Source organism: Drosophila subobscura, chromosome U (assembly GCF_008121235.1).
Source record: "Drosophila subobscura isolate 14011-0131.10 chromosome U, UCBerk_Dsub_1.0, whole genome shotgun sequence".
NCBI classification, from domain to species: Eukaryota; Metazoa; Arthropoda; class Insecta; order Diptera; family Drosophilidae; genus Drosophila; species Drosophila subobscura.
In genome coordinates this window covers 19,841,588-19,868,226 of record NC_048534.1, presented here as the reverse complement: position 1 = coordinate 19,868,226, position 26,639 = coordinate 19,841,588, and the positions used below count along the sequence as shown (strand labels likewise).

Sequence of the window (26,639 nt, the reverse complement as noted above, 5' to 3'; positions counted from 1 at the left end):
TAGGCAATGGCAAGGGCAAGGGCAGGCTTTGGCTCTAGTGTCAGGTGTTGAATAGAAATGAAATGAAAGGAAAATACTTTGCCAGCAGCTTGGAGCTTCATTCAATAAATAGTTCTGCTCTCTGTCTGGATTGATTGGGGATAATGGAGAAGCTGTTGGAGCGCGACTTCTTTGACTTGAAGGATGTTGAAGATGGGGGGGACAGCACCAGCTGCCCGAAGCAACAGGAGCAGATGCCGAACTCGAAGTTCCACGATCAGGAGAGCTTGGCCCAGCAGAAGCTGGATGAGGGGCAGATGCGTTGGGTCGGAGGTGACTTGGAGGAGCAGCTGCAGCAGGCGTTCCAGGAGACGCACGAGCACTCGCAGCAGCAGCAGACGAAAGACAAGAAGCAATTGGAGGGCGAGCTGCAGCAGACAGTCGCAGAGTGCCAGCGGCTGAAGGATCAGCTGTATGGCAAACAGTGGGAATTCGAGAAGATGACGAAGCGATACAACGCCTTGGAGTCGGACTTTGAGGCGACTTTGCTGAAGAACAATGCGCGGATACGGGAGCTGAAGGGTTCGCTCGATTTGGCACAGGATCGATGCGATGAAGTGCAGCAGGAGAACGAGCGAGAACTGGAGGATATTAAGCAGCTGAACACCAAGATCCTGGCCATGGAGCACACCAATGAAATGCTGATGACTCACTTTGAGGGCGCTCGGCTTGAGCTCAGCTCGATCAGTGATCTTCTGCTGCTGAGTGAGAATCAGCAGCCGCCGGACAGGTCCCTCAGTCAACAGGTGTTGCAACGAACTCTGGAGAGTCTCCAAGCCATGACGGAGGACTTTGAGCCGCTTCGGCAGCAGCTGCTGGAAGAGCGAAACAAAGAGCTGGGCAAACTTATCGTCCTGAAGGCAGACAAGTCGCGACTGGAGCAACGGCTGGCAAGTATGCAGAAGGAGCTGGCACAGAAGGACAAAAATTATGCGATGCTGGAGGAGCAGATTCAACCGCTGATCGATGAACGGAATGCCCTGAAGGAGCAGCGCCAGAAGAGCGACAAGAGCCGGAAGCGAGTACAGTTGGAGCTGCAACGACTGAGCGCGGACAGGGAGAATCTCAAAGAGAAGTTTGACCAGCTGAAGGAGGAGAACTGTCGACTGGCCACCAAGCGGGACCCGTCGGATGCTCTCCGGCTGGAGCTGCAACGCACTCAAGAGTTGTTGGACGAAGCACAAATGGAGGTGGAGCGACTTTCCAAGCTGCAGTTGGTGGAGAAGAATTCCGAGCAGCTGATCGAACGGCTGCAGCGGGAGAACCACAGCCTGCAGTTGGAGCTGCAGTCGCTGCAGCGATCGGCATCGGAGAAGGAGGAGGAGGAGGAGGAGGTCTCAGCCAACTGCAGCAACTGCGTGGAGAAGTTGAATGAAATTCGCAAGCTGCAGAAGATCAACAAGCGGCAGGGGAAACTCCTGAAGGAAACCAAGCCGGACAAAGCTTCCATGCGGCAGGAGAACCTACTCACGGACTTCAAGGGCAAGGCCGAGCAGTTCAAGGCGTACATCCGGGCCGAGTGTCCAACTCAGTCTGCCCAGCAGTGTAGCGAACAGCTGGAGCAGCAGAAATATTGCGAGCGCTTGGCGGAGCAGGAGAACATTTTCCACGCACAGCTGCAGCAGGCAGAGGAGAAGTATCAGAGTCTGCTGAGCAGCTACGAGGAGGTGTGCGGTGAAATTGTGCAGCTGAAGCAGACCATTGTGGGGGACCGCGAAAAGATAGCAAAAGTTGTGCGTGCTAAGAACTCCGAACTGAACGCATTGATGAGCAAGTGCCGCGATAAAGAGCAATGCATTGACGACCTGAAGCGCGGCTTCGACGAAGCGTACACGAACATCGGCTCCGAGCGGCAGTCGATGAAGAGAGTGCTGGCCCAGTGGGAGGCGCAAAAGGGGGATATCAAGCAGGTGGAGAAGCACTGGCAGAAGCAGATGAGCGCGATGCAGCGCAAGCATGATCAGGCCATGGATTCCATGAATCAGCGTTACCAGACCGCCATGCAGAAAGAAATCAACTGCAAGCTCTATGCGGAGGACAAGGCCACAGAGTACCTGGCATCGCTGGACGAGATGAAGGCTACCATGGATTCCATGAATGAGCGTTACCAGACCGCCATGCAGACAGCAAACAACTACAAGCTCTATGCGGAGGACAAGGCCGCAGAGTACCAGGAATTGCTGGCCAAGTTGAAAGCTACCAGGAAGCATCGTCAGCCCAGAGAGCAGCGACAGTAGAGAGCAATAGGAGTAGCAGTAGTAGAACAGAGAGTTCTGCTGCAGAGTTTATTGTATTTGTTTTTGGTTTTCTTCTATTTCAATTAAATTTAAAAGTGTAAAAATGTAGCTGATCAGAGATTGGTTTTTATTTCATTGCCGGACTGCACTTTCAGCATTCGCAATTATCAAATTGCTCCACGGTGCGGTGGCGTGTGCGGCCAGAACGCTTAACTCTGAAACGCTCTCTCAACTCTGCTCTCCCATTGTCACTCTCTTTGCGCACGCTTGACGTGTTAAGGATTATCTTGAATTGAATTGAGATACATCGTATAAAACTACAGATTTTAAGGGACATTTCAAATAATTTTTAAGTAGAAGAATTAACATATTTTTGGGAAAATTATTTGATCAAATTGAGGGGACTATTTAGATACATTTTGGGAGCATAAAATAAGTAAGAAAAGTACATGCCAAGTGGAATATTTCTGTTAGTTAAGCTGCCTTACGTGTAGAGTATTTATTTTGTGCAGAATGTGTTTCAATTTCTAGTTTTAAGATAGTTTCTGGCAGATAACCAAAACGAGAAACCATTTTAAAGTTTAAACCATTAAGAGAAAGAGCGAAGAAGCAAAAAGTCAAGCAGGAAAAGTTTCAAAAAAACATTCAGAATGGTTTCCAACAAGCTACACCCACTGTAAGTAATAGTTTCCTGTGCCATTTACACCTGGCTTAACCTTGAAGCAGAAGGAACATTCCTTAGACAGTGACACCACCAGAGAACAGAGCCAAGACAAGCTGCGAAAAGCGAGTGCAACCCAGTCGTCAGCCAGTGCATGAAACCAAAGCCAATTTCCCTTTTCCATCACTTGTGCACCCCAATTACTTGGCAAAGTTTTGACTGCACTTGCACCCCGCCCTGCCTGCTCTTTGGAGTTTCCTTAAAACTGAAGGAGGAGCTGAGGCTTCGTTAGCATCGCGTGACTAAACTTAGTACGGAAATTAGTGCCCTCCACTGAAGGCAGAGCAAGAGCTGGCAGCGGAATGTTTTGCTGCCAGCGGAGCTTCCAAGAAAGTTTTTAGTTTTTGGCAGCGAAATGAGACTGCAATGAGAGCTCTAAAGAGGCAGATAATCTTATCAGAGACTCTGTTAATGTGATGCAATCGAGTGTAAGTATTTCCTTAAGAGTGCAATCCACAATAATGCCATGGAAATATTTCTGGGTGTGGTGGCAATACTGCTGGCTGCTGGCAATACTTTATCCAACGCCTGACAATTTGATGGATGCAATAAAATATTATGAGCATGCCGCATGGAGTGAGCCGCTGTGGCAAAAAGAATCTTAATTGAATGGCAGGCCGTGGCGCCAAACCGTGTCAGAACGTAACGACCAACCAATCGACCAATAAACTGCACGAAAAATCAAAACCAACAACAGCAAAAACCACAAACGCTGGCACCAAGGTGAATTTAGCAGAAGGTGAGAGAGCGCTGTGGTGAGAGCCAACGCTCTCTCGGCGCTCAGCGAGACAAGCGCTGGAAAGAGATGGAGATCCCCGAAAGAGATTACGCTGTGGTGAAGACGTTCGTCACCTTCTGGAAATTCACCTTGGGCCAGGCATCGAGTGTTTTGGTGTGTTTGCTGTTGCTGGTTTCGTTTTTCGCTGACACACACACAAACACACGTGTCGGAAATTTGCAAACTATTTTTACTCACGCAACAATGACATCGGGATCCTCCCACCATTTCTTATGCGAGGGCTGCAGCAGCAGACTAACCTGTCGCCAGTGATTCTTGTGCACAACCTAAGCGGAATGTTTACAACAATTAAATATTTGTAGTAATAGTTGAACAGCCCAACTCACTTTATACTTCTTGGGATCGTAGGCATCGTGATCTTTATCGGAGAACACCAAACGTGCCATTTTTGCTGCCTCCTTCTGTGTTATTTTTTGTTGTTACTTAGTTTTGGGCTGAATTATGATATTTTGGTTTGTTGTGTTGCGGGACTGATGATTTTGTTGTTTGTCAACTTCCATAGATGACAGATGACTGAAGGGTGTTTATGAATGGGGATTTATTTTGGAGATTTTTGACAGATTTTTTAAGGCATTTCTTGGGTGAGAGAATTCTTAGGAGAATCTTGCTGCACATTAAAAAGAAAACTTTCTAAGGACTTTCTTTGGCTTCCTTTGCTAGCTTAAATAGAAACCAATAAATAGTAATTTTGTAACCATTTTTGTACACCATAAATATTTTCCAGTGTCCCATTTTAAGCACCACCCTAGGCCACAGCATAGCCCCCGCATTAGCTGCATTGGCGTTATGCAAATCCATATAATCTACACAGATATATAGAGTAGATATATGTATGTACATACATATGTACATATATAGTACATATAAGTACATATCTGATAGCTGGAGACCAAAAGTGGCGCGGTCCAACGTCTGGCAGTGACGGCTGTCGGCTGGCGGCATTAATTTCAGGGCAGAACTTATTGAACTGAATATAATTATATTCAGCTGATGAAATTTTAATGGACAGCAAGTGTACTGAGTGTGTGGCTGTAATTCGCCCCATCCATTGTTGGATATTCATAGCTCTAGACATGTGTGGTGTGAGGTTTGTTTTGTGCCTGTTTGCTGGGTTTCAATTGATTGGCCAAATCAAATGTGTCTTGTCTCGATATCATGTCAACCCCGACCGTGGCTAATTGTCACAGTACTGAAGCTCAAAGAGATCTCTTGTGCCCTGACCATGGCGTTGTACAATCGAGTTTTTTTTCGAGTTTCCGCATTAATGGAGCGAGTTGCTGGCCGAGCAAGCTGGCCTTATATGCTAAAATGTGATTATTAATCTCGCTGGTTCTTGTTGGAGCTATAAAAACCCTGCGACCACTGGCAGATGTCAGTTAGTTACGTTCCAATCGTCGCTTAGAAATCACTCAACAAAAGCCAACATGAAGGTACAGGATCTAGGCCACAGTTCCCACTGGATAAAGTCAGGAATTAATTCTCTTTCTCTTTCTCTTTCCCTTTACAGTTCGCCATTGTCGTAGTCTTGTTTGCTCTGGCCTATGGAGTCCACAGCTCCGTGGTGCCGCTGCTGACCACCATCCATGGTGGCCAAGTGCTGGTGGGTGCTCCCGCCGTTGCCGGCTCCGTGGCTGTTCATGCCTCCGCGGTGCCCGCTGCCCTGCCGCTGGCTCTCTCCCCCGCTGGACCCGTGCTCATTCAGTCCTCGCCGGTGCATGCCACCATTGTGGCTGCTCCTGCACCAGCGGTCGTTGCTGTGGCAGCGCCTGCAGCCAGCTATGTGGCCAAGACACGCGGCGCTGTGCATGTGGCACCGCTGCCCGGACACTCGCAGTCGGCGGCTTCGGTGAACCTGGAGCCAGCACCAGGCACCTGGTAAACGGCAGCCCTGAAAGCAGCTAACCAATGGATATACGACCTTGCCAGCCCTGTCTCTGCCTTGAAGTCTTGTTTTGTTTTTCCTCTACTTGCCATCTGCCTGGGAGGATCCTCTTTGAGATCCTTCTGGGACCCTCCACACACAAAACTTTCCGACAGCAAATTCTAAGTCAAATCTCTGAGTCACTCTTTCCTATCGTTTTTCTGCTTTATTTTCGCTTGTGTTATTATCTGGAAAATTGTTTTCTTTTAAATACAAACCACAAAAAATGTTATCAAAACAAAAAGAGGGAAAAGTTGAGGCAGCCTTTCTGGTTGGGTTTAATTTTGGGCAATTTTCTTGGGGTTCTGCCAGCTCCCACGCCTTCAAACCTTCTTTTGTTGTCTTTAGACAGCTAAATGGCTCGATCGATCGATCGATTAACGATTAACCGATGCAATTAATCAATTCCGTAGCCCGGACACGATCAGCAAGCTACTTTGAACCAGACCCAAAGCAGGGGCGTTGACGCAAAAGCCTCACTGGCAAAAGCAGAAAAAGCCCAAAGGCAGTCAGGCAGTCAGTCAGGCAGCTGGAGCACTTTGGTTGCCAACTGGTTGGAGACCTCAGACTCCAACTGAAATCGAGAGTACGAGAGTACAAGCCAATAAACTGGAGCAGGGGGCGGTTTGCCTTGATCGCCGCACACTCGCACTTGCAATTATTAATAGAAAATGTGGCGCGTATAGCAAAAAGCAAGAAAAAGCAAAAGCAAACAACAAAAAGCACAAGCAAGAACTGGATATGCACGGAGCAGCGCTACACCCGGTTAAGTAATGTTAAGTGTCTATGCAAATTTCTTGTTGTTGTTGGAGTCCGCCTTAACGCCCACTTTGGGGCAGTCTGGGCTGTACTTTTGTTCCCGTTTCCGCAGCCTCAAGTCTTTGGTTGCGAGTTGGATGATAAGCCCAAAAAGTGCTCTGAGCTTTCAATAAAAGTGTCAATTGTCAAGCGATTTGTGGGTTCCACTTGGCTCTAACGAACTTGGGGATACCCTGGTGGCAGGATTGTGGAAGTAAATACCCGCTAATACCCCACAAAGCTCCCCCATCCTAGAGGGTAACAGCGCTCTGACAGACGTGTGGCAGCTAAAGCAAAAGCAAACAGCAGCATTTTTGTTGCCGCTGTTCGTTGTCGTGTCGGCAGCCAAGCCCCATACCAAATGCCCATAAATCTGGCCATTCACTTTTATATTTTTTTTTTGCTCGCTGGATGCCCGTGCCCCACCCTGCTGCTGCTGCTGCTGCCTGCCGGCTGCTGGCTGCGTGCGTGTAAATGCAAGACGCATGACGCAGCCACTGAATGCCACCGCAGAGCGGCAGCCAGCAGCCACTGCACCGCCGCTTCCTCCGCAGCTGGCAAGTTCAAGTTTACGCACTCGATCGTTGTCTGTGGTGTGGCTTCCTGCTCGACAGGTTCAACGCACTTGAACGCATTTTTCTGTGGCTGGTTTTTCTGTGGCACGCACCAAACGAGTTCACAAATTTACGCAGTTTTGTGTGGCATTAGCTCATAATTCAGGCTGCACGCTGCATGCTGCGTATGTGGGCGTTGAGTCATTGAATAAGGTCAGTGCAGCAGTAAAGGATTGAATCATGTGCGAGTGATTCATGCAGTAGAAAGAACCGAAACCCAAGAGAACATGTGGCTGCCGCAGCAAGTGGGTTGCTGAACTCCTAAAAAAAAGCAAAAAGCAAGACTGAAACTATTTCGTAATAGTGTCTGGTCTATGTGCAGCTTTCTTATCCGCACCCACAACTGGTTGGCTGCTTGGTTTGTTGGCCTAAATATAGTAACAACCTGTAACCAAATGTACGCCAAAGAAAAAAAGACAGACAGAGACTGAGAGACAGCCACTCGTATCTCTGTGAGCTCTAAGATATTCAAACCGAGACTTGTGGCCACTTGCTAACGTCATAAACACACTACCAAGCCCGTACTAAAGCCGCACTAGAACTTGTACTACGAGTACGAGTTATAGTCCCACTCCCACTCCCACTCTTGTTCCTCCTCTGTTAGTTGTGACAGTTGTGACTGCGATTTAGTGACCAGTGACAGCCGTGACCGCGTAATTGGTTAATTATTGACTTCGCTTAATGACCATTAACATGCCGTCTTAGCATACTAATTGTAACTGGATTAATTGCACACAAATCTTGATCGTAAATCGAACGGTTTCCATCGATTACGTCTGCGTTTGCCAATTGCATCATCAGCCCCAAAAAATATATGGAAACAATTGCACTGCGGAGGCCACTTCCAGCTACAGCTCGAACACTCGAAAAATTCCTAAACAGAGTTCGAGTGTGATTGCTGTGCCGTATGTACGTTAATTAAATTAACTTAAATCGTTCAACAATTAAAAATAATACAGAATGTGTGGCTAGAGCCATAGTCGACGGGGGAAGTGCTCTTAGCTGCAGCACAAAACGATTTTGCAACACTTTGAAAGAGCAATGTGGCAAGGAGTACATTTGAGAGTACTCTTCAGTGTTGTAAAACGTCGTAACTTTAGCTTTAGTCCCGAATAAGAACTTTAAATTCATATTTTCCTAAGCTAACTTTAATGATTCAATATTTTGAAGCCATATTCACAGCTTTCTAGAACCAGTGTTGTAAAGAGTAACCTTCGACTGACTTGTGGCTGCCTCCAGTCAGTGCTGTGAAGACTAGGCTTAGCTGGGCACGGTAGTTTAGATCCTCTTTGACGAATAGGAATATGAACCTAATGTTTAAAAGCATTTACCAAGTTTCAGTGTTGTATAGCGCACGTTTGGTAGGGTTATCAACAGAACTGTCAGTCACATCATTTAGTCCTGAGTTACTATTGAAATCCTGCAGCTATTTAACACATTTAAGCCTCATTGAAAGCTGCCAAAGAACAGTGTTGAACAACGTCGATTCTTGTAGAAGCTAGAAAACGTTTTCAGAAGTTATTTATCACATCCATTCCATCATTCTGAGCCTCTAAAGCTTATCATCAGCCTCAAATATAATTTCTTTCCTCAGTTTTCCAGCACCTGTTGCTCAGTGCTGCACAACAAAGGGCTGTCGCATGTACCCTTGAGCCTGTAGAGTATGGCAAAACCAAATTAAATAATGGGTAACACGCCAAAGGTGTTGGCGGAGTGGGTGGAAATGCCGCAGCCTGCTGCCTGCCTGCTGCTGCTGGGTTGCTGCAACCAAATTCGCTCGATTGCCACCGTGTGCCACCACACAGCGCCACAGTGTCGGTGGGTCTCCCGGTCAGCGCTTGTTTGCAATTGTGGCAACAATTGGCAGCAGCAGCCCAAAGGCCCGCGGGCCAAATTGAATTCAAGCGTGGCTAACATTGATTTCCTAGCCCCACCAACCAAAGCCATTCCACCATTCCAGCACCACTGCCATTCACCCATAATTAGTTTTATTCTGTTTATGCGATTTTAATACGGAATTCGCATTAATCTCGCTGAGGCAAAAGTGGGCGGCAACCGTCGAGTCTGGGCTGGCAGTGTGTGTGATAAGGACATTGTGGCGCGGACTGTACCGGACTCTGGCATGATGCAATCGCGCAGTGAGATTGCAACAATAGGCGGCAGAATGTGCTTAGCTTTTGTTATTAAAATGCCATTAAAATTTGGGCCAAACGGTAAAAATACACAAATACTTTTTTGGGGTAAAGCAAAACGTGTGTTGGCGGTGCCCCGTCCATTGTTTTGTGGCTTGTGCAACTTGTGTGTCAATCTGATTTATGCCACTTGACCGTAGCGAGTGTGCATGTCGCGTTGTTTAACGCTTTGCCGCTTGGACGCCTGCGCACACGACACACGGGGGCAAGATCAATGCCAGCCACAGTCAGCCAGTCGCAGTCTTCCATGCACCCCAATGATTCTATGGAATTTCGGGGCGTGGCTGCAGCAACAGCTTTAATCATTGCACCTGGATGCATGTAAGTTTATGTCTGTTTGTGTTTTGTGTCTGAAACAATTGAGGAAACATTTTTGCATGCTTTTGTTTTAGACCTTGTAGCCCACAAAGTGACGGCGTCCAATTACCTCGCCCATGTAGAACCACGAGACGATCTCAACGGTAACCAAAACATTCAGCCAGGCCTCACGCACTGTCACCTGGCCCAGACGTCCGCCCGAGGCCTTGACATTAGTCTTTAGATTTTTGGTGGATTCCTTCAGGCTCTTCTGCAGCTTCAGAAAGTCTCCAGGCAGCGGGGGCGACAGCTCCACTTTGGCATATTTCCAGAATTCCTTCAGTGGCGGACGTGCCAGCGCAGTAAGAGCTGTGGGAATTATTTGTTAATAATTTCTAGGAATTATTTTATGCCCAAAAACGTACTCTTAGCCAGCGCATTGGCTTTCCCTACGTATTGACTCATCTTGTAGCGAAGTTGCAGCAAAATTCGATTTAGTTTTTTGTGTTTAGCTGACACAGAGAGCGTTGCCAGATTGTAGCCAACTAAATGCCAGGCTGCTTCGATGTGCCAGCATTGCCAGCAAATTGAAAACTAAACGTTGGTTTGAGGCAAATTTGCTGGGGTACAAATTTGCATAATTGCCCAGTTTTCGCATACAATCTGCGGGCCAATTATGCGATTTGGAAGCGATAACTGACCGATCATTACAGCACCCAACAAGATGGTTATTAGTAGAGCGAGCGCGCAGATCTACGCCCACTTTGGGCAGTGCAGAAACAATGGACACAAGACAAAGAATATGAAGAAAAATATGTAAAAAGAAGGCAGCAAATTGGCTCAAACCATCGATGGCCACTGCGGCATTGTCTGCATAAAATGTAGTCGGGGTCGGGGCATTATTTCATCATTTTGCATTTGATTGGGTGTAGCTCTCATAATATTAATGCGGCAACTAAACCAGTGAAGGGCTTGCAGCAGTCTGCACACATTAAATTGGTCCAAGTACGAGTATTATCGTACGAGTATTGCTAATTGAGAATGACATTCCACAAGCAGGGAGTGAGAGAGAACTATGAATAATCATTAATAAGATGTGATTAATGCTTCATAAATTTTGTGTGTTTGCGCCTGTCATTTGTGGGTCTCCAAATGGTTCCAGTTCCACTCTCACGCGAGGCATATTCCGACATTTGGTTGGCCACTTCTGACACTTTAACCCTCGACTTGGAAACGTGGCCAAAAAGTTTTGATTTGATTTGCATTCCAATGACAATTTCAAGTTGAAATTGCATATTGGGCTGTAAGTGCTGTAAGCGCTAAGAGCACCCACCCAAACATGGAAATGTAGTCCAACAATTCGTTTTACTACTTTGCATTTTTATTGTTTGCCAATGCTGACAGCGTTTGATTATATTTATTCTTGGGCGTTGGCCCCCACAGACTTGCAGTCATAGCCTCAGCACAGGGAATGCCTTCCTTCCTATGTATTTCTATGGGGTGTGGAGGGGAGCAGCACCAAAACCCGGGCATGACTGTAAAATCTAATTGTTTATTTAGAACACTGCGCCAAAAGGCAATGGGTAGGAGTTTTGGGTGGGAGATTATGAGATTTCGATGCGGGCATTATTGGGTATTGGCTTCGTTTCCCTGAAGGCATAACGATTGATGGCTATTATAGCTCTGAGTATAATTAAGGAATGTTTTTATATCTCTCTCGTTCTTTCCCCTTGAATCGGTCTGCAGATTTAGCTGCCCTGAAGGTGCTTTAAGTGCGATCGATTGAGGAATTACTTCGAGGATTGCTGAGAATCTTTTTCAGCTAACTGACTTACGGTTGTGTTGTGTCTAAGAATGGCTTAAATTAGGTCTTTAAAATGATTTTTGGAACGATAAAATCTTACAGACCTGCCCAAAATGGATGGTGGATGGATTTAAGGAGAATTCTACCATCGTTTACTTCGTTCCTTAAGGCAACTTTCATTGGTAGTTTATATCACTGCAACATTAAACATATTTATTGGTGGATCTAAAATGTTTAAATATATTTTAAGATGTATTTCGTCTTTGAAAATGTTAATATAAAGTCGGATTATCTGCTCTAAACATATTTCTATGTTTTGGCATTGCATATCTGGTGGCTGCACAGTTATCGATGGCCTCTTTGTCAGCTTGCAGAAGGTTTTGTTGTCGCTAAAAACTTCCTTCCTGCCACATTGATTTATATTTTTCCTGTAAATTGTTGTTTAAACAATCGAAAGTTAAAAGCAAACCATTGCTGTTGGTTATTGCCCTGCGCAATATTCGATTGCCCATCATTAAAGATATTTCACAGTTGACTGCCGCTTTGATGGTTATTTTATTATATTATTTAACGATTAATTAAGTCATTGTAAAAGGCAGAGCCAAAGGCAACGGCACAGAAGTTCTGAGCCGCGCCTTGGGCAATCGCACTGGCAATGGCAACAATAGCAACAATATTCAATTGTTTTTGCAGTGTAGGCACGCGACTTTACCGAAAATTGCATGCCCCAAAGTTACGGCAGCACTCGGAGTGGCGTTGCAGGCAGACACCAAACGGAACAGACATACGAAAAATATCTATATAATTGCAACAAAGAATTCTGAGCCGATACGCGATACGATTTTTGGTGCAGCAAATTGAATGGCTCTGGGCCGCGCCGTGCCGCATGGAACTTATGACTTTTTAAATGTGTTTGTGGCTTTATCAATATATAATTTTGGGGTGTTTGTTGGTGCAATTTTCATGTGGCTGATTTGAGCTAACCGATTGGCTGTACCACCACTGTGTGTGTGTGTGTGCTCGTATTACCCTCGGCTCTAAATTCTTGTTTATAGTAATTTGCGCAACAATTGACAGCCACCCCACTGCACCACGCCCCTTCGGCTTGCTGGAGAGAGGAGCAGCAGGCGCTCGGGTTATCAGAGTGTGCTGAAGAGAGAGAGAGAGAGGGGTTCGTCGCCACCCAAGGCAGATCTCTGTCGGACGATTGACGCAGCTGGGCAGTGAAAGGTAGCAAGCCGGCGCACCACCAGTGTACTCAAAACTGTACTCAAATTCTCGTCGTCGGCACGAGCCTCACCAACTTGGGCGTCGGCGTCAGCGTCGGCGTCGGTCTCTCTAGCGTTTTTTTGTGTGTTTTGCTTTGTGTTTCGCTGTGTGTTTTCGCTGTGTGCTTTTGCTGTGTGTGTCGGTGTGTCTACGTTTATTTGACTGCGACTGTAACTGCGCGGCTGCTCTACTGCACTGCTGCTGCACTGCACAGGTTTTCCATTTGGAAAAGCTGGGGCAGGTCTTTTTGGTATATAAGTTGCCACAATTTGGTAGTCGAAATCAGAATCAACTCGTTCGCTGAGTATTCAACACAAAGTTTACCTTTTCTTCCTTCAACCAACCAACCAACACCCACCCCCCAAAAAGCAACATGAAGGTAAGAAAGAAGCCCTGACACAGCATACAGGACTCTCCTCTACAACTCTTCTACTTCTGCTTCTCTTCTACCTGCAGTTCGCCGCCGCCGTAGTCATGCTTGTGTGCGCCCTGATCGGTGCTGAGGCCTCGTGGAATGCACTCCAGATCGCTCCTGGCGTCTCCTATGTCAACTCTGTGGCCCATGGAGCTGGCGCCTGGGGTGGTCCCTGGAACGGTGCCTGGAATGGTGGCTGGAACGGTGCCTGGAACGGTGGCTGGAACGGTGCCTGGGGTGCACCCGCTGCCGTGGCTGTCCATGCTGGCGCTGGCGCTCCTTGGGGCTTGACCGGTCCCGGTGGCTGGCATGGCGCTTCGGTTCCCGGCATTGCCCTCGCTCAGGGACCCGGTCTGGCTGCCGGACATGGACATGAGGGTGTCTATGTGGCCAAGACTCGTGGTGCCATTCACACCGCTCCCCTGGCCGGACACATCAACTCGGCCACGTCCGTGAATGTGGCCCCCGCACCGGGAACTCTGTAAGTCAATCCACCGATCGACCCATGATGTCTCCCAGCCAACCAACCGATGCCAAACGGATGTGGCGGATGCCAGCAGGATGCCAACTTCGTTCTTCTGCCCATTCGCCTTCCACGACTCTCAACCCGGATACTTCCCCCCGCCCACAACTGTCTCTCTATACACAAACAACTAAATGTTAAGCACACACCGCTCTTAGTTCCCCTGACCCCCCACTTGCCCCACGATATACGAACACGATCCTGATCTTGAGGCGATCGATGATCGATCCCTCAGCAGCAATCTTTAAGTCCAACAACAATTACAACAACTACAAAGAAACCAACAAAACTGACAGCGCGTTAATTTTATTACTTGAGAACTTTCTACAATCATATAACTGTACCATTCTTCAATCTTCCTCTCCTCTGTACTTCTTCTTCCTTTATTCTCTGCTATATCTATCACTCTGTCTCTCCTTCTATCTACATCTGACATTTCTTCATGCAGAAATGCTTTGACAAACTGTAAATATACATTCCCCCCCTTGTACTCTAGTAATCTGCAACAATGTAAAGATTGACGAAAGCGTTATAAATAAACTCCAACTGCGTTTTTTATACGAAAACTAAAGGTATTTTTACTTCAAGATTACTTGGGGATGTCAGGATATTTAAGAATAGAATTTATGCATCAGAAATCATAAATGTTGTTCGTGAAGATTACAGGGAAAACATTTCTTAAGCATCTTTGAGCGTTTTAATCAGAAGTCATAATTATTGTTCTGGAAGATTATGGATAGAATTTATTAAGGATCATGTAATTGTTCCTTTAATCAAAAAGATTAAAGATTAAAAAGTAATTCTCGATATTTGTAGTTGGGTTTTAGGGATGGAATTAGTTAAACAAATTTAAGTTTTTGAGTTTTTCTATGGTTTGTAGAGTTTTCTATCGTAATTCTACAGAATCTTTACTAAAGCTAAAACCACATGAATCTTTTTTCTCTATTTTATTAAATTAAGGATAGCCATAGATCATCTCTTGTTTTAAGAACAAAAAAAAAAGAAACAGAGCAGCCGAAAATACCAGAGAATGGCGAAATTTTTATGTTCTGGAAGGTTTTTAAGGCACTTAAATCAAGAGAAAGTATTGCTAGTACCTCTCGCTCTATGTACCCCATGCTCCCATGTTTTTACCCCCACGACCTTGACATAGCTCTCTGTACTGCCACCTGTAGCAATTCAATCATAACCCACTGATTATAGCCAAACACTTATATGATTTAATTATTACTTAAGCTTGGGGTGTGGTCTGCTGACTGTTCCTTTTGTTTCAGTTTCAGTTTCAGTTTTTGCACCTGCTGAAACCTTGAATTGATTTTCAGCTGATAACTGCCCCAAGAATGTCTAGTTGAAATGTGTCTTTGTCTTTTAAGTGGTTTAAGCACCACCACTAAGTGTGTATTATTATTATCCCAATTTGTTGGCAAGCACTCTGAACGGTAGTCAAGTTGGAGGCCAATGGTCATTCGATCGAGAGAGTTAATTGTCGCCATGGATAGATCCAACTGCTGTATTGGGAGCACAGGGCAGGGTGCTCGTATGCTTAATTATGCAAACGCTTAATACTAATTACACAGCCAACAGCCAGACTTAGTTGCAGGTCCAGCAGCTGTTCTTTGAGTGCAACTACAAATAATTGCCTTATGTGGCAAATTATAGCGATTGCTAATTACAGATTATCAACGAAAAAGCAGTTCAAACTTGAACTCTTACTCGGTGCACAGATCCCCCCACATATAGCCATGTAACCCGTACACCTCCACTGCCAAATCGAAGGCGGAATTTATTTTTTTTTTCGGCATAATTGAATTGTCTTTGATAGTGCAGCGGGATTTAATTGCTTGGCCTAATGGAGCCCAGTCTCCGGCTATGTGGGAAGTCTGGAACTGCAACTGGCGAGACACCCACACTGCTCCTGACAGTCCATTAAAAACTAAGTGAATGTTGTGCAATGTTTAGCCTTCCATTAGCCAAACGAAGGGTCTGCCAATCCGCTTTCCCATGAGTTTTCCTGCAATTTCTGTTAATTATAAGTCCACCCCACCAATCGACAGTTGTCGACCCTTAAGATAACTTAACCATAAATTAGTTATTAGTTCGCCATATTCAGGATGTGGCTGCAGACCATAATCGGTTGTGCGCGATAAATCAATGCTGAAATGCTAATCATACACAAACAACAATTAAGTAATTAAACCAAAGGCTGCTGCGGCGGCTGCTGCTGCTGCTGTGGTGTGATGGAGTGAAAATCAACTTACCGGAACTGCAGCTTAAAAGTGGGTTGGGCTCGCCACACTCTCACACTTTGCACTCGAAGAGAGAGAGATGGAGAAACACTCACTGGGAATGCGCTTCTGGGGCGTTTTGCACGTTTGTCAGTGGTGTGCAGATCGCTGGGGTTCCGAGGGCAACTGGTTCCGAGGAAGAGAACTCTTTGATGTAGAGAACTTTTTGATGCAGAGCACTTTTGAGAAACATAACTTTCGATGAAGAGAATTTTTGATAGAAAGAACTCTTCGGTGCAGAGAACTTTTTGATACAGGAAACTCATCGATGCATTTTTCAACATTTTTAGTTGCTTAAGGGAAGATCTGGGTTTCCGTTAGGTGAAGATGAGGCTTGGGAGCTAATATTTTATCAAATTCTAAGAGGAGTCCATGATAATGTTTTGTTCTTCAAAAACATGAAGTGAACCGTGAGTTCTTTCAAGATTTATTTTCCTGTACAACAGATCAGAAAGATTTTTGTAGTTTTGGATGTGAAAAGCCCTTGAAAAGGGCCTCCCAAGGATTGGCTATAGTTGGGAGGGTTCTAGCCATAAAAAGAGTTTTCCAATCCCATGCCTTCTTGCTATCTAAACAGGAAAGCAACAATTTTTCATTCTACTCTAGCATAAGACTCTAACTACCACTTAGAACTAGTTCTCTGTCACGATCAGCTCTAACTCATGCCTCAAGCAGCCACGTCGCGCGGGTGTTCCGGGCGAGCAAACAATGTCTGTGTCCGCACTCAAGGCGCTGATCTGTGAGATCGATCGATCGGTGTAAGTCATGTCATTAGCTCTTAGCAGCATATGCAAGCGTAGCAACTGTCCCCCCAACTGTCTTGACAGCATGTGTGAACTCTCACTTTCATGAACCTTTTGTAGTTGTCGCCAGCAGACAGCCAGCCAGCCAGCCAGCCATGTGGGGGACTGTGTGCAGTGGGTATAAAACTGGCCAGCAGAACAGTCCAGAGATCAGTTCAGAACAAGAGTTCATTCAGAGCGCAAACAAAACCAAAAACCAAAACCAGCAACATGAAAGTGAGTTGAAATCGGGACTCAGGAGCTGGCACTGAGAATCCTTTTACTAATTCGGAATTTATCCTTCTTTTCAGTTCGCTGTCGCCGTTGTCTTCACTCTGGCCCTTGCCATGGGCGTTCAGTCGTCGGTGATTCCGCTGGTCTCCCAGCTGGCCGGACATGGACTCTCCTACACCGCCGTCTCTGGACCCGCTGTGCTCGCCTCTCCCTGGGCTCATGCTGCTGCTCCCTGGGCCGCTGGTCCCTGGGGTCATCCAGCTGCCGCTTGGCCCGCAGCCGTGTCCGTTGGCTCCTGGCCACCAGCAGCTGTCCATGCCCCTGCTGTTGTGGCCGCTGCGCATGCGCCCGCCGTTGTCGTTGGCCCTGTGGCCCATGAGGGTGTGTACACTGCCCAGACCCGTGGTGCCATCCACACCGCTCCCCTGGCCGGACACATCCAGTCGGTGGCCTCCATCAATGCTGCCCCCGCACCCGGAACTCTGTAAGTGAGCGAAGCTGTTGTTAGATGCCCAAATCTACCGATCGGACCGCCCCCCGCCATGCCATGGAACTGCCATTGATGAGTTGCCCCTCTAGAGGGGTGATCCTCAAACTGAACCCCTTTTAATGTTGTACATAAATGTATATAGATCTATATATAGACAGGGTACACCACTCGCACCTAGCACTGGAACTTCCAACCCCCAACAACCATAACTAGCCATCAAAATTCCCTTTCAAACCAAGCACCGGCCATCACACACACTTGGCTTTGTGTCTGTCTCTCTACAGCGCTCTTTATTTATTTCGAATACATTTTCCAAGCATTCCTGTGAAATTTAAGCAGCAGAACTTTCCTTGGAAGGAATGCTACGATCATTCCATGGGGAAATGTTTGAAATTTATGCAAAAATAAAGAAAATGTAATTAAAATAAAAGTGATTTATTTGGGGAAGAGATTTTGGATTGCTGAGAAAAACAATCATAGAGATTGAATAATAAACTGAAGATGATTAAAGATTAAACAAAGAAAATCAGGGATCATGTTTCGAGAAGCAAACTCGAAGAATTTTTAGAATTTTTCTATTATGTTTCAAGGATTTTTCGATCAAGATCACTCATTCAAAAATCTATCAAAAATACCCAAAAAATAACTCAAAATCTTCGCAGTTCAATATCTAACTAAATACATGCCTTAAAAATATCTCAAACACTCACAATCCAATCCAAAGTCATAAATCTCTGCCTCTCCGATTGATATTGTCACGTAACAGACCATAAAAAGCGACAAATATTGGACTTTAGATTTGTCCGAAGCTCGTAATAGCTCAATTAACTACATAATAGATGCCACTTAAACGAGTTTAAATTAAGCAGCTAATCCTATGATCGACTGGAAAATACCGAGTGTACATCCGATGGAGAAGCCGAGTCAATTAGTAAACACAGTTCGTTCGGCTAATGACAACAAAGATTTCAACAGTGCGACGCCTTCGAATGCGGTTGATTGATTCGTAGACTCAAATGGAACATTGAACTCCTCAGAGTATCCCCCGTGTTACACTCCACTATGTCTCTCATATGTTACACTGCTCTATGCATCCCCCTAGATGTCTGTTTTCTGAACAGAGCAACGCATTTGAATGGAAAGGCTTAAATGTCAAGTTCATGCGCATGCGCAACGTTCAACGTTCAACATTATTGCGCGTTCAATGGCGAAATGCATCCACACAAATCAGAGCAAAGCAGACATACCCCTGCCCCGGGGCCACTCCTTTCCACAGAATCCAACTGTTGCTGTGTAAACCGAATGCGTAATTGCCGGACCCCTCTACTGGTCTCTCACACTGAATATCGGTTTCTACTGCCAGTCTGCGTTTCACGCGCTTGTTATTGTCGAACACTTTGCAGGAGGGTATTATGAATTTCACAACGAATTAGTGACACAGAGAAAAAGCACCCAAACCCTTTTGTTATAATAACAAATTCATTATTATAATTATAAATGCATCATCCCGTAGCACTTTAGTTTTCCTGTACCTGAAAGAGTATTCCCACATTCGACTCTCGTTCTCCGCTTTGTCTGTCTTGTTTTTCATGTTTTGCTTTACTGCCGCATTTGGCTCTTGAATGAAATGCGTCAGTGTATCAATAGCTCAATAGATTCCCCGCCACCTCTCATTCAACCACACGCCCCTTTTGGTGCACAGCATTTGGCGATTGAACGAACTTACTTGACTGCTGTGATTTATTGCATGCCCGCGGGCCAAGAGTCAATCGTCGTCAATCGTGTCGACAGTCTCCCCTTACTGGGCGCACACGGCTCGTACTCGTACTCGTAAATGGTAAGAAATTTCCTACTGGGCTTCCTTTTTGGCCAGGCCCGGTAATTGTTACAGCAAAGAGAAAAGCACACAAATGTGCGGGGGCGGTCACAGCGAATTGGCGGTGCTCTTACTGCCAGAACACGTGATACTATATGCTTGACCCGTGTTACTTAGTTGCCCTTTAAGAATGTTTTGGGTTATGAGCGAAGATGGGATGCTCTCTGCATTTCCCTACCTGAATTCATCTTTGGCTTTGACTTAAGAGCATTTAAACGCCATGGCGACTCATTTCTGCTCTCCCTGCCTTTTATTTGACACTCTTTACCACCTCTGCTGCTTACACACATTAGCTGTAAAGCATTTATTGTCACGTCACGACGAATTGTGTTTGCTCTTACACTTCCACTCTGCATGCGTGCATACGTACATCTCACCCCTTCTATTTGTAGAGCATTCTGTGGTCACAATGTATTCTGCCTACGCTCATACTCTCACTCACATTTGTAAAACGCGCTCTCTCTCTCACTCACTTTTTGCATTTCTCCCAACAACAAGCAAATTGGCAAAAGAGTAAAAATAGCAAAAACAGCGCACAGCGGCAGCAGCAGCAGCGATAAGAGACAACAGCAGCAGCAGCGATAAGAGACAACAGCAGCAGCATTCGGCGACTATTTGGCTGCGTCCGAGGCAGAGCTGCCTCAGTCGTTCGGTTGGAAGAGCGGCGCGTCAACGTGCTTTCGGCTTTGGAATCGAAGAATCGCGCAGAACGAACAGACAACAAAGTGCATGGGAGATTCGTGCGTGATTTGCGAAAACTGTCGCCGGGTGCAATTGTGAAATGCATAGAGAGGGGAAAGAGTGAAGAGTGTATGCAAATGTGAGTGCCAGGTGCGTGATTTGATTGGAGGCGGATGATAAGCCCGTTAAGGCGGCGCCTAAACCGCTATCTTTGTTTGAATTTTCTTGTGCAAAGAAGCTGACGATGGGGGTGGGTAGAGAAGGAGCAGCAGACTTGGCTGCCACTTGAGACGCCAACTTTTTGCGTCTTTTTCTTGGCTATGTATATGTATCGCATACTCGTATGTGTGTACACTTATAACGATGTGCGATTGTTCGGTTATGGTTAGACTTTCATGAACTTTTATTTCTCTGCAAATTTATTGCGCTTTATAAACATTTCGTTTCGTCTAATTGAACACGTTTGCCGCAGTCCAGCACACGCCCAGTGGCAGCAACCACCCACGAAAATAAACAAACAAATTTCAAGTCCAATGGGAATTACACAATGCGGGAGAGACGCACAACAAAAAACAGCTGACTTGCACCCACCCGTCCCCTTCCCAAGCGTCCGTCATTGTTTCATTCCCCTTGTTCTACACTTGTTGAAGCGTTTAAGCAAAAGAGAGCGGCAAGGCTGTCTGCCGCTCATTGAGTGACTCTCTCTCGGGCTTTCGTTTTGAACGAGCAATGTCAAGCAAAGTGTATTAAGTGAAAGGTACAGCAGTCACGCTCTCAAAAGTTTTCTATGTACAAAGCTCGAGGTGACTGCATCCGAATTTGCGAGCATGGACCTTACCTTACTTAACACCTTTGCAAAGACCAATAGCATTGAGAGAGAGAGTAAGAGAGAGAGAGAGCGACCAAGTGCAGCATCAGCTGGGCTGTGTCCGTCCATTGCCCTCGTTTGCGCCATCCCATTCCGACATATATTTAATTTCATTCCGCTTCGATTGAGATTCGATTTGATTTAAATAAAACAACGAGCTCCCTGTCTTTGTTTGCGGATTAATTCCTATTTGTTTTATTTCCCATTTCGATTGGAATCGTTCTTTGTTTGCTCTTATCGATGCGCACGAGTACGGGGTATTTTTATTGCTTATATGAGGAGCTATTTGCGCAACTGAGCACCCGGCTAACGGCAGAGCAATGTCATGGGCACAGTGGGCTATTCTTAACTCTTATGTCTGCCATAGATCAACTTTAGTCATTCCAGTGTTCCCCGCCTTTGTCCCACTGTACTCGCACACGCATGCACAAAAAAAACACCGTATTTATTATTTAATTAAATTCGTGATTTGTTGCGCTGTGTGTTGCTATTGCCGCTTTTATTATTTTGTTTAATTTAGTGGCAGAGAGTGAGAGCGGGGAGTGCCCCATCAAATCGCATCATTTGTCGCTGAGCATCTGATGCGACCGCATCTGATTCCGACTGCTGGAAAACACTTTGAGCGTGGAGCACACAAATCTCGTTGCCGGATCGGGGTCTGTCTCTCGGTCTCTGGGGTGAAGTGTCGCGTCGTGACGATTCTCGATTTCAATTAAAGACTACTGCTGGCAGCTATAACAGCTTATTAACTCTCAACTGTGCGCTCTATTAAGAAGATTATCCGTAGACAAGCCAGCAAATAACAAAAAGAAACATTACTACGTCGGACTGACCCAGAAACTCCAAGGGAAACTGGGTCAGAGTGCGAAACAGTCGTGCAGTGCGGTACGAAACGGAATGAACTTGGAACGAGGAGAGCAAAAAGTGCCAAAAAAAAGCTGCGCAATCATAAGTGAGATTCTCAGGGGAGTCTCAGGCGTTGTGAAGACACTTCCGTGGTTGGAATACATGACGTTGGTTCGCCCAACATGAAAGGCATCTGCGGGGAGCAGCTCAACAATTGCATGCTGCTGGGCAACTGCGACAACGGCGGAGATGGCGCAACAATAGTTGGAGCTGAAGATGGAGTTGGCGGTGGAGGCAGTGGCGGAGTTTTGGCTGCCTCGGCGCGTCGCATCCGCTTGCGGCAGGTGCAGAGCATGGCCGTGCCAGCGACCAGCGCCTACGACACACTGGAGCGACCCTATCGCCATGACAAGGCACGCGGACGCTGGGCCAAGTCGGCAGACTTTTATTTCGCCAGCTGCACCCATGCCTTCACCTCGCTAATGTTCTCGGACCTGCCCACCTTCGGCCTCATACACGGCGGATGGGGTAAGTGTTGCCATTCACATTCCCGTGCTCATTATAATATTTCTTATCAATGGATTTCAATTAACTAAAGCAAAGGTTATCGGTGGGATTGCGTTAATTGCCGGGCATTTTGTGCGTTCTCTTTTTATTATAAACAATATTAAATTCGCGGGCGATAAGAAGCGCTGAAAGACTGTAAGACGACAGCTGACAGGGTTGTCATCAAGCCGCAGAAACCACAGCTATAAAAAGAGAGTTATTGATGCATGAGAAACCACAACCAAAGATAATCTCTCTCTGGTGATTCCACTAACAGATTCATCATAAACGGCGGGGTATAATCAACTGCCAACTGGTTGTGAGCAGATACAATCGGTGGCTGTTGTGGGGTCATTAGTTAATGACATAATTACACCACGATTCCAGATAGAGCAAATAATAACAGAGTGCTGGGTGCAGATAAATCTCGAGAGAGTGCGCATTATATTAATAGCACTTTTGTGTGACCGCAGATCAAGGCCCTAGACAATATAGAATTACTAAGTTCAGAATTTGCTCATAAGAGAATTACTTATAGATAATATACAGAGTGAATCAGCGGATCGTAAGTGTCTAGACAGCCACAAAGTGAATCATAAAATCATAATGCCATATGCTCCATTCCATTGTGCAGTCTTTAATCTAATTTAAAGAATTATTCATGTCATTTGGAATTTTCTTTATCCAATTCCCCTTTTCTTTTTCATCTCTTTACAGTATTATTTATAATCGCGTATCTTATGGGTATTTTCTTCTACTCCCTGCCCATATTTTTGATCCAAGCATTTCTGGGACAATTTTCCACATCCGGATCGATATCAGCATTTCGTGTGGCGCCCATTTTTAAAGGTAAGTGAAAGCCATTCCATCCATTTTGCATCAAAGTCTCATGACTGTTGTGGCATACTTTCAGGCATCGGCTATTCCATTCTGCTCATCAATCTGGGAACACTCACGTACTACAGCATTGGGGCGGTGGTGCCACTGATATACGCAGTGAACACTTTGCACGCTGTGATTCCATGGACGCACTGCAACAATACGTGGAATAGTCTCGACTGCTCCACACACGACAACTACGATCCAGATGTGAGTGGAATTAAGGGAAATGCTACGCCATTTTGCTTATTTTATTTCCGTTTTCTTTACAGGATCTCACTGTCGATCCACATTCCACTGTGGAGTTCTTTCGGTGCGTACAAGATACATTTAATTTTGAGCATGTAATTAATATTTTTCTTTGCTCAGTTCAATGATTGCCTCCACGGGCGAAGGGTCTACTGCAATGAGCATCTCCTTGCCCATGCTCGTGGCTGTGGTGGCCGTTTGGCTTCTGGTTTTGGCGCTTCTACTCAAGCCCATTGCCTTTGTGAGTGTTATTTTTACCAGTAAAGATATCTTTAATCCTTCATTGTCTTATTCCCCTTTAGATTGGCAAGGCGCTGCGTTGTGCCTGTGTCCTCATGTTTGCCTGCTTCGTGGCTGTCTTCTTCTATTTGGCCATACACGAACGCGTGGACCTGGGCACCATACACAGCTACCTGTTGCCTTCGTTCTACAATGTGGAGGATCTTTTGAGAGCTGGCAGCTCTGCCTTCCTATTGGCTGGTCTCTCCCTCGGCCCCGGCTGTGGCAGTGTCATCAATCTGGCGAGCTACAACAGCTTTCGCAGCGATGCCGAGCGCATGAGCGTCTGGGTGTGCCTCACACATGCCACCATTGGCCTCCTGGCCATGCTCTGCTGCAATGTGGCACACGATCACTTCGAGGGTGAGCATTTCCATTTGATGCTTACGATTTTTGTAACTAATTTCCGCACTTGCAGATCATGTGGGCATGCTGCCGTTGCATGTGGATGAGAAGCACGATATGCAGTACTTGTATCTCAGCTTCTCGTATCTTTTTGGCCGCTTTAGCACTGCGCCCAATCTGTGGGCTTTTCTGTTCTTTCTTATCATATTTCTGGCTGAACTTTCTGCATTGGTGAGTCTTTGTTTGGAGCTTTTCTTAAGTTCTGCTCTGAATGGTTTCATTTATATTGCAGATGATCCAACTGCTGTCTGTGCTGACATCCCTCTTCGATGAGTTTGAGTGTTTGAGATGCAGAAAGATGCCAATTATTTGTTTTCTGGTCTTTGGCCTAGCAGCCACTTCCCTGTACTTTTGTACGCAGGTTAGTAAAGGATTTTCTCTACCAAAAATCATCTTTGCAGCTTTTCTTATTCCCCTTTCAGTTGGGCTTCAGTCAGCTGAATCAGCTGCCACGGCTGGCCATGTTCTCGCATGTCCTTATTTCGGGTGTTCTCGTGCTGATGGCCACTTGGGTCTATGGCCGTGTGCGCTTCCAGTGCGATTTGCAGTTCATGCTCGGCAAAACGATCTCAAGCTTTACCATATTCTTCATACGCTTTGCCACGCCCATCTTTCTCGGACTGTGTCTGGTAGGCAAATGATTGTTTCGTCTTCCAAACGATCCTGAAATGTTCTTTCATTGCAGTGTCAGCTCGTCTACTTTTTGATAAGCTTCAATGAAATCCCTCAACTCCTCATGTGGCTGAGCCAGGGACTGATCTTCCTCGTGGCCATCGTTTATATGGTCTACAAGGTGACCAAAACGAATGGCAGCTGGCGGCAGCGACTGCAACAGTGCCTGGCGCCACATGACTGGCATCCGGTGGATGCGGACAATCGTCGCTTTTACGAGGAGATCATGGGCATATCCGAGATGCTGGTGATCGACGCCAATGCCAATACCACATAGTGCCTGTACTGTATATCAAAATACTCTTAGAATCGAATCAAAACAGCGCCTCTACGGGGGCCGCGTTCGTACTTAAGTCGCAGTCCACCATGACACATGAATGACGAGGAGGAGATGTTCATTCATTCTCTGCCGCAGGTCGCGGCTCGAACTGAAACTCACTTTTATTATACAAACCATAAACGAAATCACTCAGATCAAGTGCAATTTGCTGTTGGCTGACTTTTTTGATGGAGCTGTACTGATATTTTCCAAATGCCTAGCTATAGTCAACAATAAACTGGTGATATTTAGTAGTTGCCTACAAAAAAAGTAAAACTAAAATTATAAACTAAACTCCGCAGAAAGGATCAAACGAAAGTTCTACAAGCTTCGGCCAAAAATAATATTTAGAATAATAAAATTTTAACATAAAAATGGGAATTTTGTGTCTTGGAAATGGAATCATCCAAAGGCAGCATTAATCACAACGTTTTCATATATGTATGTATTCAACTTTGTTGATGATGCTCTTCAGTAGCGACTTCAAAAGCGATAAATGGGAGAAGCTCTCGCACTTCGTTCTGTGTTTTGCAGCTTCGTTTTGGTTCTTCTTCGAAAGGGGCAGTACGCGTCGAGTCTCGTGTTTTAAAGATAATTCAGTTCGAGGAATATTGTGTTTTATTTTATGAAAATAACAGATTAACATTTCTCAGCAGTCAGTTTATTATGAAAATAATTCAAGATGATATGCGTGGAGGGGGTTTTCGGGGGGCATTTGACACAGAGCAGATTGAATACTTTCAGTCACTTTTGAGATTTCTTCATAAAATATAAACATTATTTATAATATTCTACTCGTAAACATATTGAGCTCGTGTCGTGAATCGTTATCAGCGATAAGCTTTAAGCGTAATCAATCAGTGATGCGAAAAATATTGTTTATAAAAGTATTAAGTGAAAAGGTTCCCGAAATTCTGTGAAAACCATTTCGCTGATGCCCGACGAGGTCTCTGCGGTTATCAGACCAAATACTATTCCCTGCATAAATAATTAGTGAATAATTAGCTATTGGACCATTAAACAAATGTGATTCCAAGTTTATTTATGTTACTATTTGGTATGCCCAGTGTTTGCCTTTGAAATTGCTTGAGAAAAATTCTTTTCTTTTATAAGTTATCATTGATTGATTGCTTTTCTCAATCAGCTTATCGGATAGTGTGTAAATTGTGGTGTTTTTTGTTTTTGTTTGTTTGCTGTAACTACAATCGGATTCGATGTCATTGCGGTTCCGTCTGTCCGCCCATTTTTTGCCCAAACACACACACAAATAAAATTTCAGATCGGTTTCCAGTCTAAGCCAGATGAACTTTTTTCCAACTGAACTTGACGATGTGTGATGTCCCGCACAAGTGGCACAGTCGGGCCATAGACACAGATAAAAGAGCGTTGATAATGAACAAAATGCAAATATAAAAGTCAAGTCGATGCAGTGGATGCCCTAACCAAAGAATTTTGGGGGGGATTCAAGACTCACATAAAGGTTATTCGCATCCTTCTTCTAGCTGAACTTTCTTCCTCGCTCGCGCACACACTAGCAGCTGTAAGCGAAGTTGAAAGCGGAGACGAAAAAAAAACAACAACAACAGCACTGCACCGGTG

The 26,639-nt window shown here is 45.5% G+C and overlaps 7 protein-coding genes across 9 annotated transcripts in view; 5 read left to right on the top strand and 2 right to left on the bottom strand.

Moving 5' to 3' along the window:
* The window catches only part of LOC117902549, a 36,249-nt gene extending 11,857 nt beyond the window's left edge, over positions 1–24,392 (bottom strand). Inside the window, exons 1-4 of one of the 2 annotated variants that reach the window (XM_034813987.1) lie at positions 24,389–24,392; positions 19,243–19,247; positions 4,123–4,191; positions 3,974–4,062 (exon numbers count right to left, since the gene is read on the bottom strand). In XM_034813987.1, the coding sequence (XP_034669878.1) occupies positions 3,974–4,062; positions 4,123–4,182 (149 nt within the window). In that variant the 5' untranslated portion in view covers positions 4,183–4,191; positions 19,243–19,247; positions 24,389–24,392. Of the gene's footprint in view, positions 1–3,973; positions 4,063–4,122; positions 4,198–19,242; positions 19,248–24,388 lie in introns of those variants that run through there. The other variant, XM_034813988.1, reaches the window with a different exon arrangement.
* LOC117902547 (kinectin-like) lies at positions 6–2,302 on the top strand. Its single transcript, XM_034813984.1, has one exon. It carries the CDS (start codon positions 144–146, stop codon positions 2,274–2,276), a length of 2,133 nt encoding a protein of 710 aa, XP_034669875.1. The 5' UTR covers positions 6–143; the 3' UTR covers positions 2,277–2,302.
* Positions 5,116–5,912, top strand: LOC117902556 (adult cuticle protein 1). The gene is made up of 2 exons (XM_034813998.1): positions 5,116–5,226; positions 5,304–5,912. Exons 1-2 carry the CDS (start codon positions 5,221–5,223, stop codon positions 5,673–5,675), a joined length of 378 nt encoding a protein of 125 aa, XP_034669889.1. The 5' UTR covers positions 5,116–5,220; the 3' UTR covers positions 5,676–5,912.
* On the bottom strand, positions 9,636–10,187 carry LOC117902557 (ATP synthase subunit g, mitochondrial). The gene is made up of 2 exons (XM_034813999.1): positions 10,044–10,187; positions 9,636–9,987 (listed from the first exon to the last, which is right to left on the bottom strand). Exons 1-2 carry the CDS (start codon positions 10,081–10,083, stop codon positions 9,710–9,712), a joined length of 318 nt encoding a protein of 105 aa, XP_034669890.1. The 5' UTR covers positions 10,084–10,187; the 3' UTR covers positions 9,636–9,709.
* LOC117902554 (adult cuticle protein 1) lies at positions 12,949–14,195 on the top strand. The gene is made up of 2 exons (XM_034813995.1): positions 12,949–13,070; positions 13,148–14,195. Exons 1-2 carry the CDS (start codon positions 13,065–13,067, stop codon positions 13,589–13,591), a joined length of 450 nt encoding a protein of 149 aa, XP_034669886.1. The 5' UTR covers positions 12,949–13,064; the 3' UTR covers positions 13,592–14,195.
* Positions 16,834–17,755, top strand: LOC117902555 (adult cuticle protein 1-like). Its single transcript, XM_034813996.1, has 2 exons — positions 16,834–16,933; positions 17,008–17,755. Exons 1-2 carry the CDS (start codon positions 16,928–16,930, stop codon positions 17,416–17,418), a joined length of 417 nt encoding a protein of 138 aa, XP_034669887.1. The 5' UTR covers positions 16,834–16,927; the 3' UTR covers positions 17,419–17,755.
* On the top strand, positions 19,947–25,417 carry LOC117902548 (sodium-dependent noradrenaline transporter). Of its 2 annotated transcripts, none has more exons than XM_034813986.1 (11): positions 19,947–20,116; positions 21,366–22,219; positions 22,955–23,086; positions 23,151–23,326; positions 23,389–23,429; positions 23,486–23,606; positions 23,668–24,007; positions 24,063–24,220; positions 24,282–24,410; positions 24,472–24,678; positions 24,735–25,417. In XM_034813986.1, exons 2-11 carry the CDS (start codon positions 21,874–21,876, stop codon positions 24,996–24,998), a joined length of 1,914 nt encoding a protein of 637 aa, XP_034669877.1. In that variant the 5' UTR covers positions 19,947–20,116; positions 21,366–21,873; the 3' UTR covers positions 24,999–25,417. The 2 variants fall into 2 exon arrangements, with proteins under 2 accessions (XP_034669877.1, XP_034669876.1); XM_034813985.1 differs by having other exon boundaries at positions 19,947–20,127.
* The last annotated feature ends 1,222 nt before the right edge of the window (positions 25,418–26,639 follow it).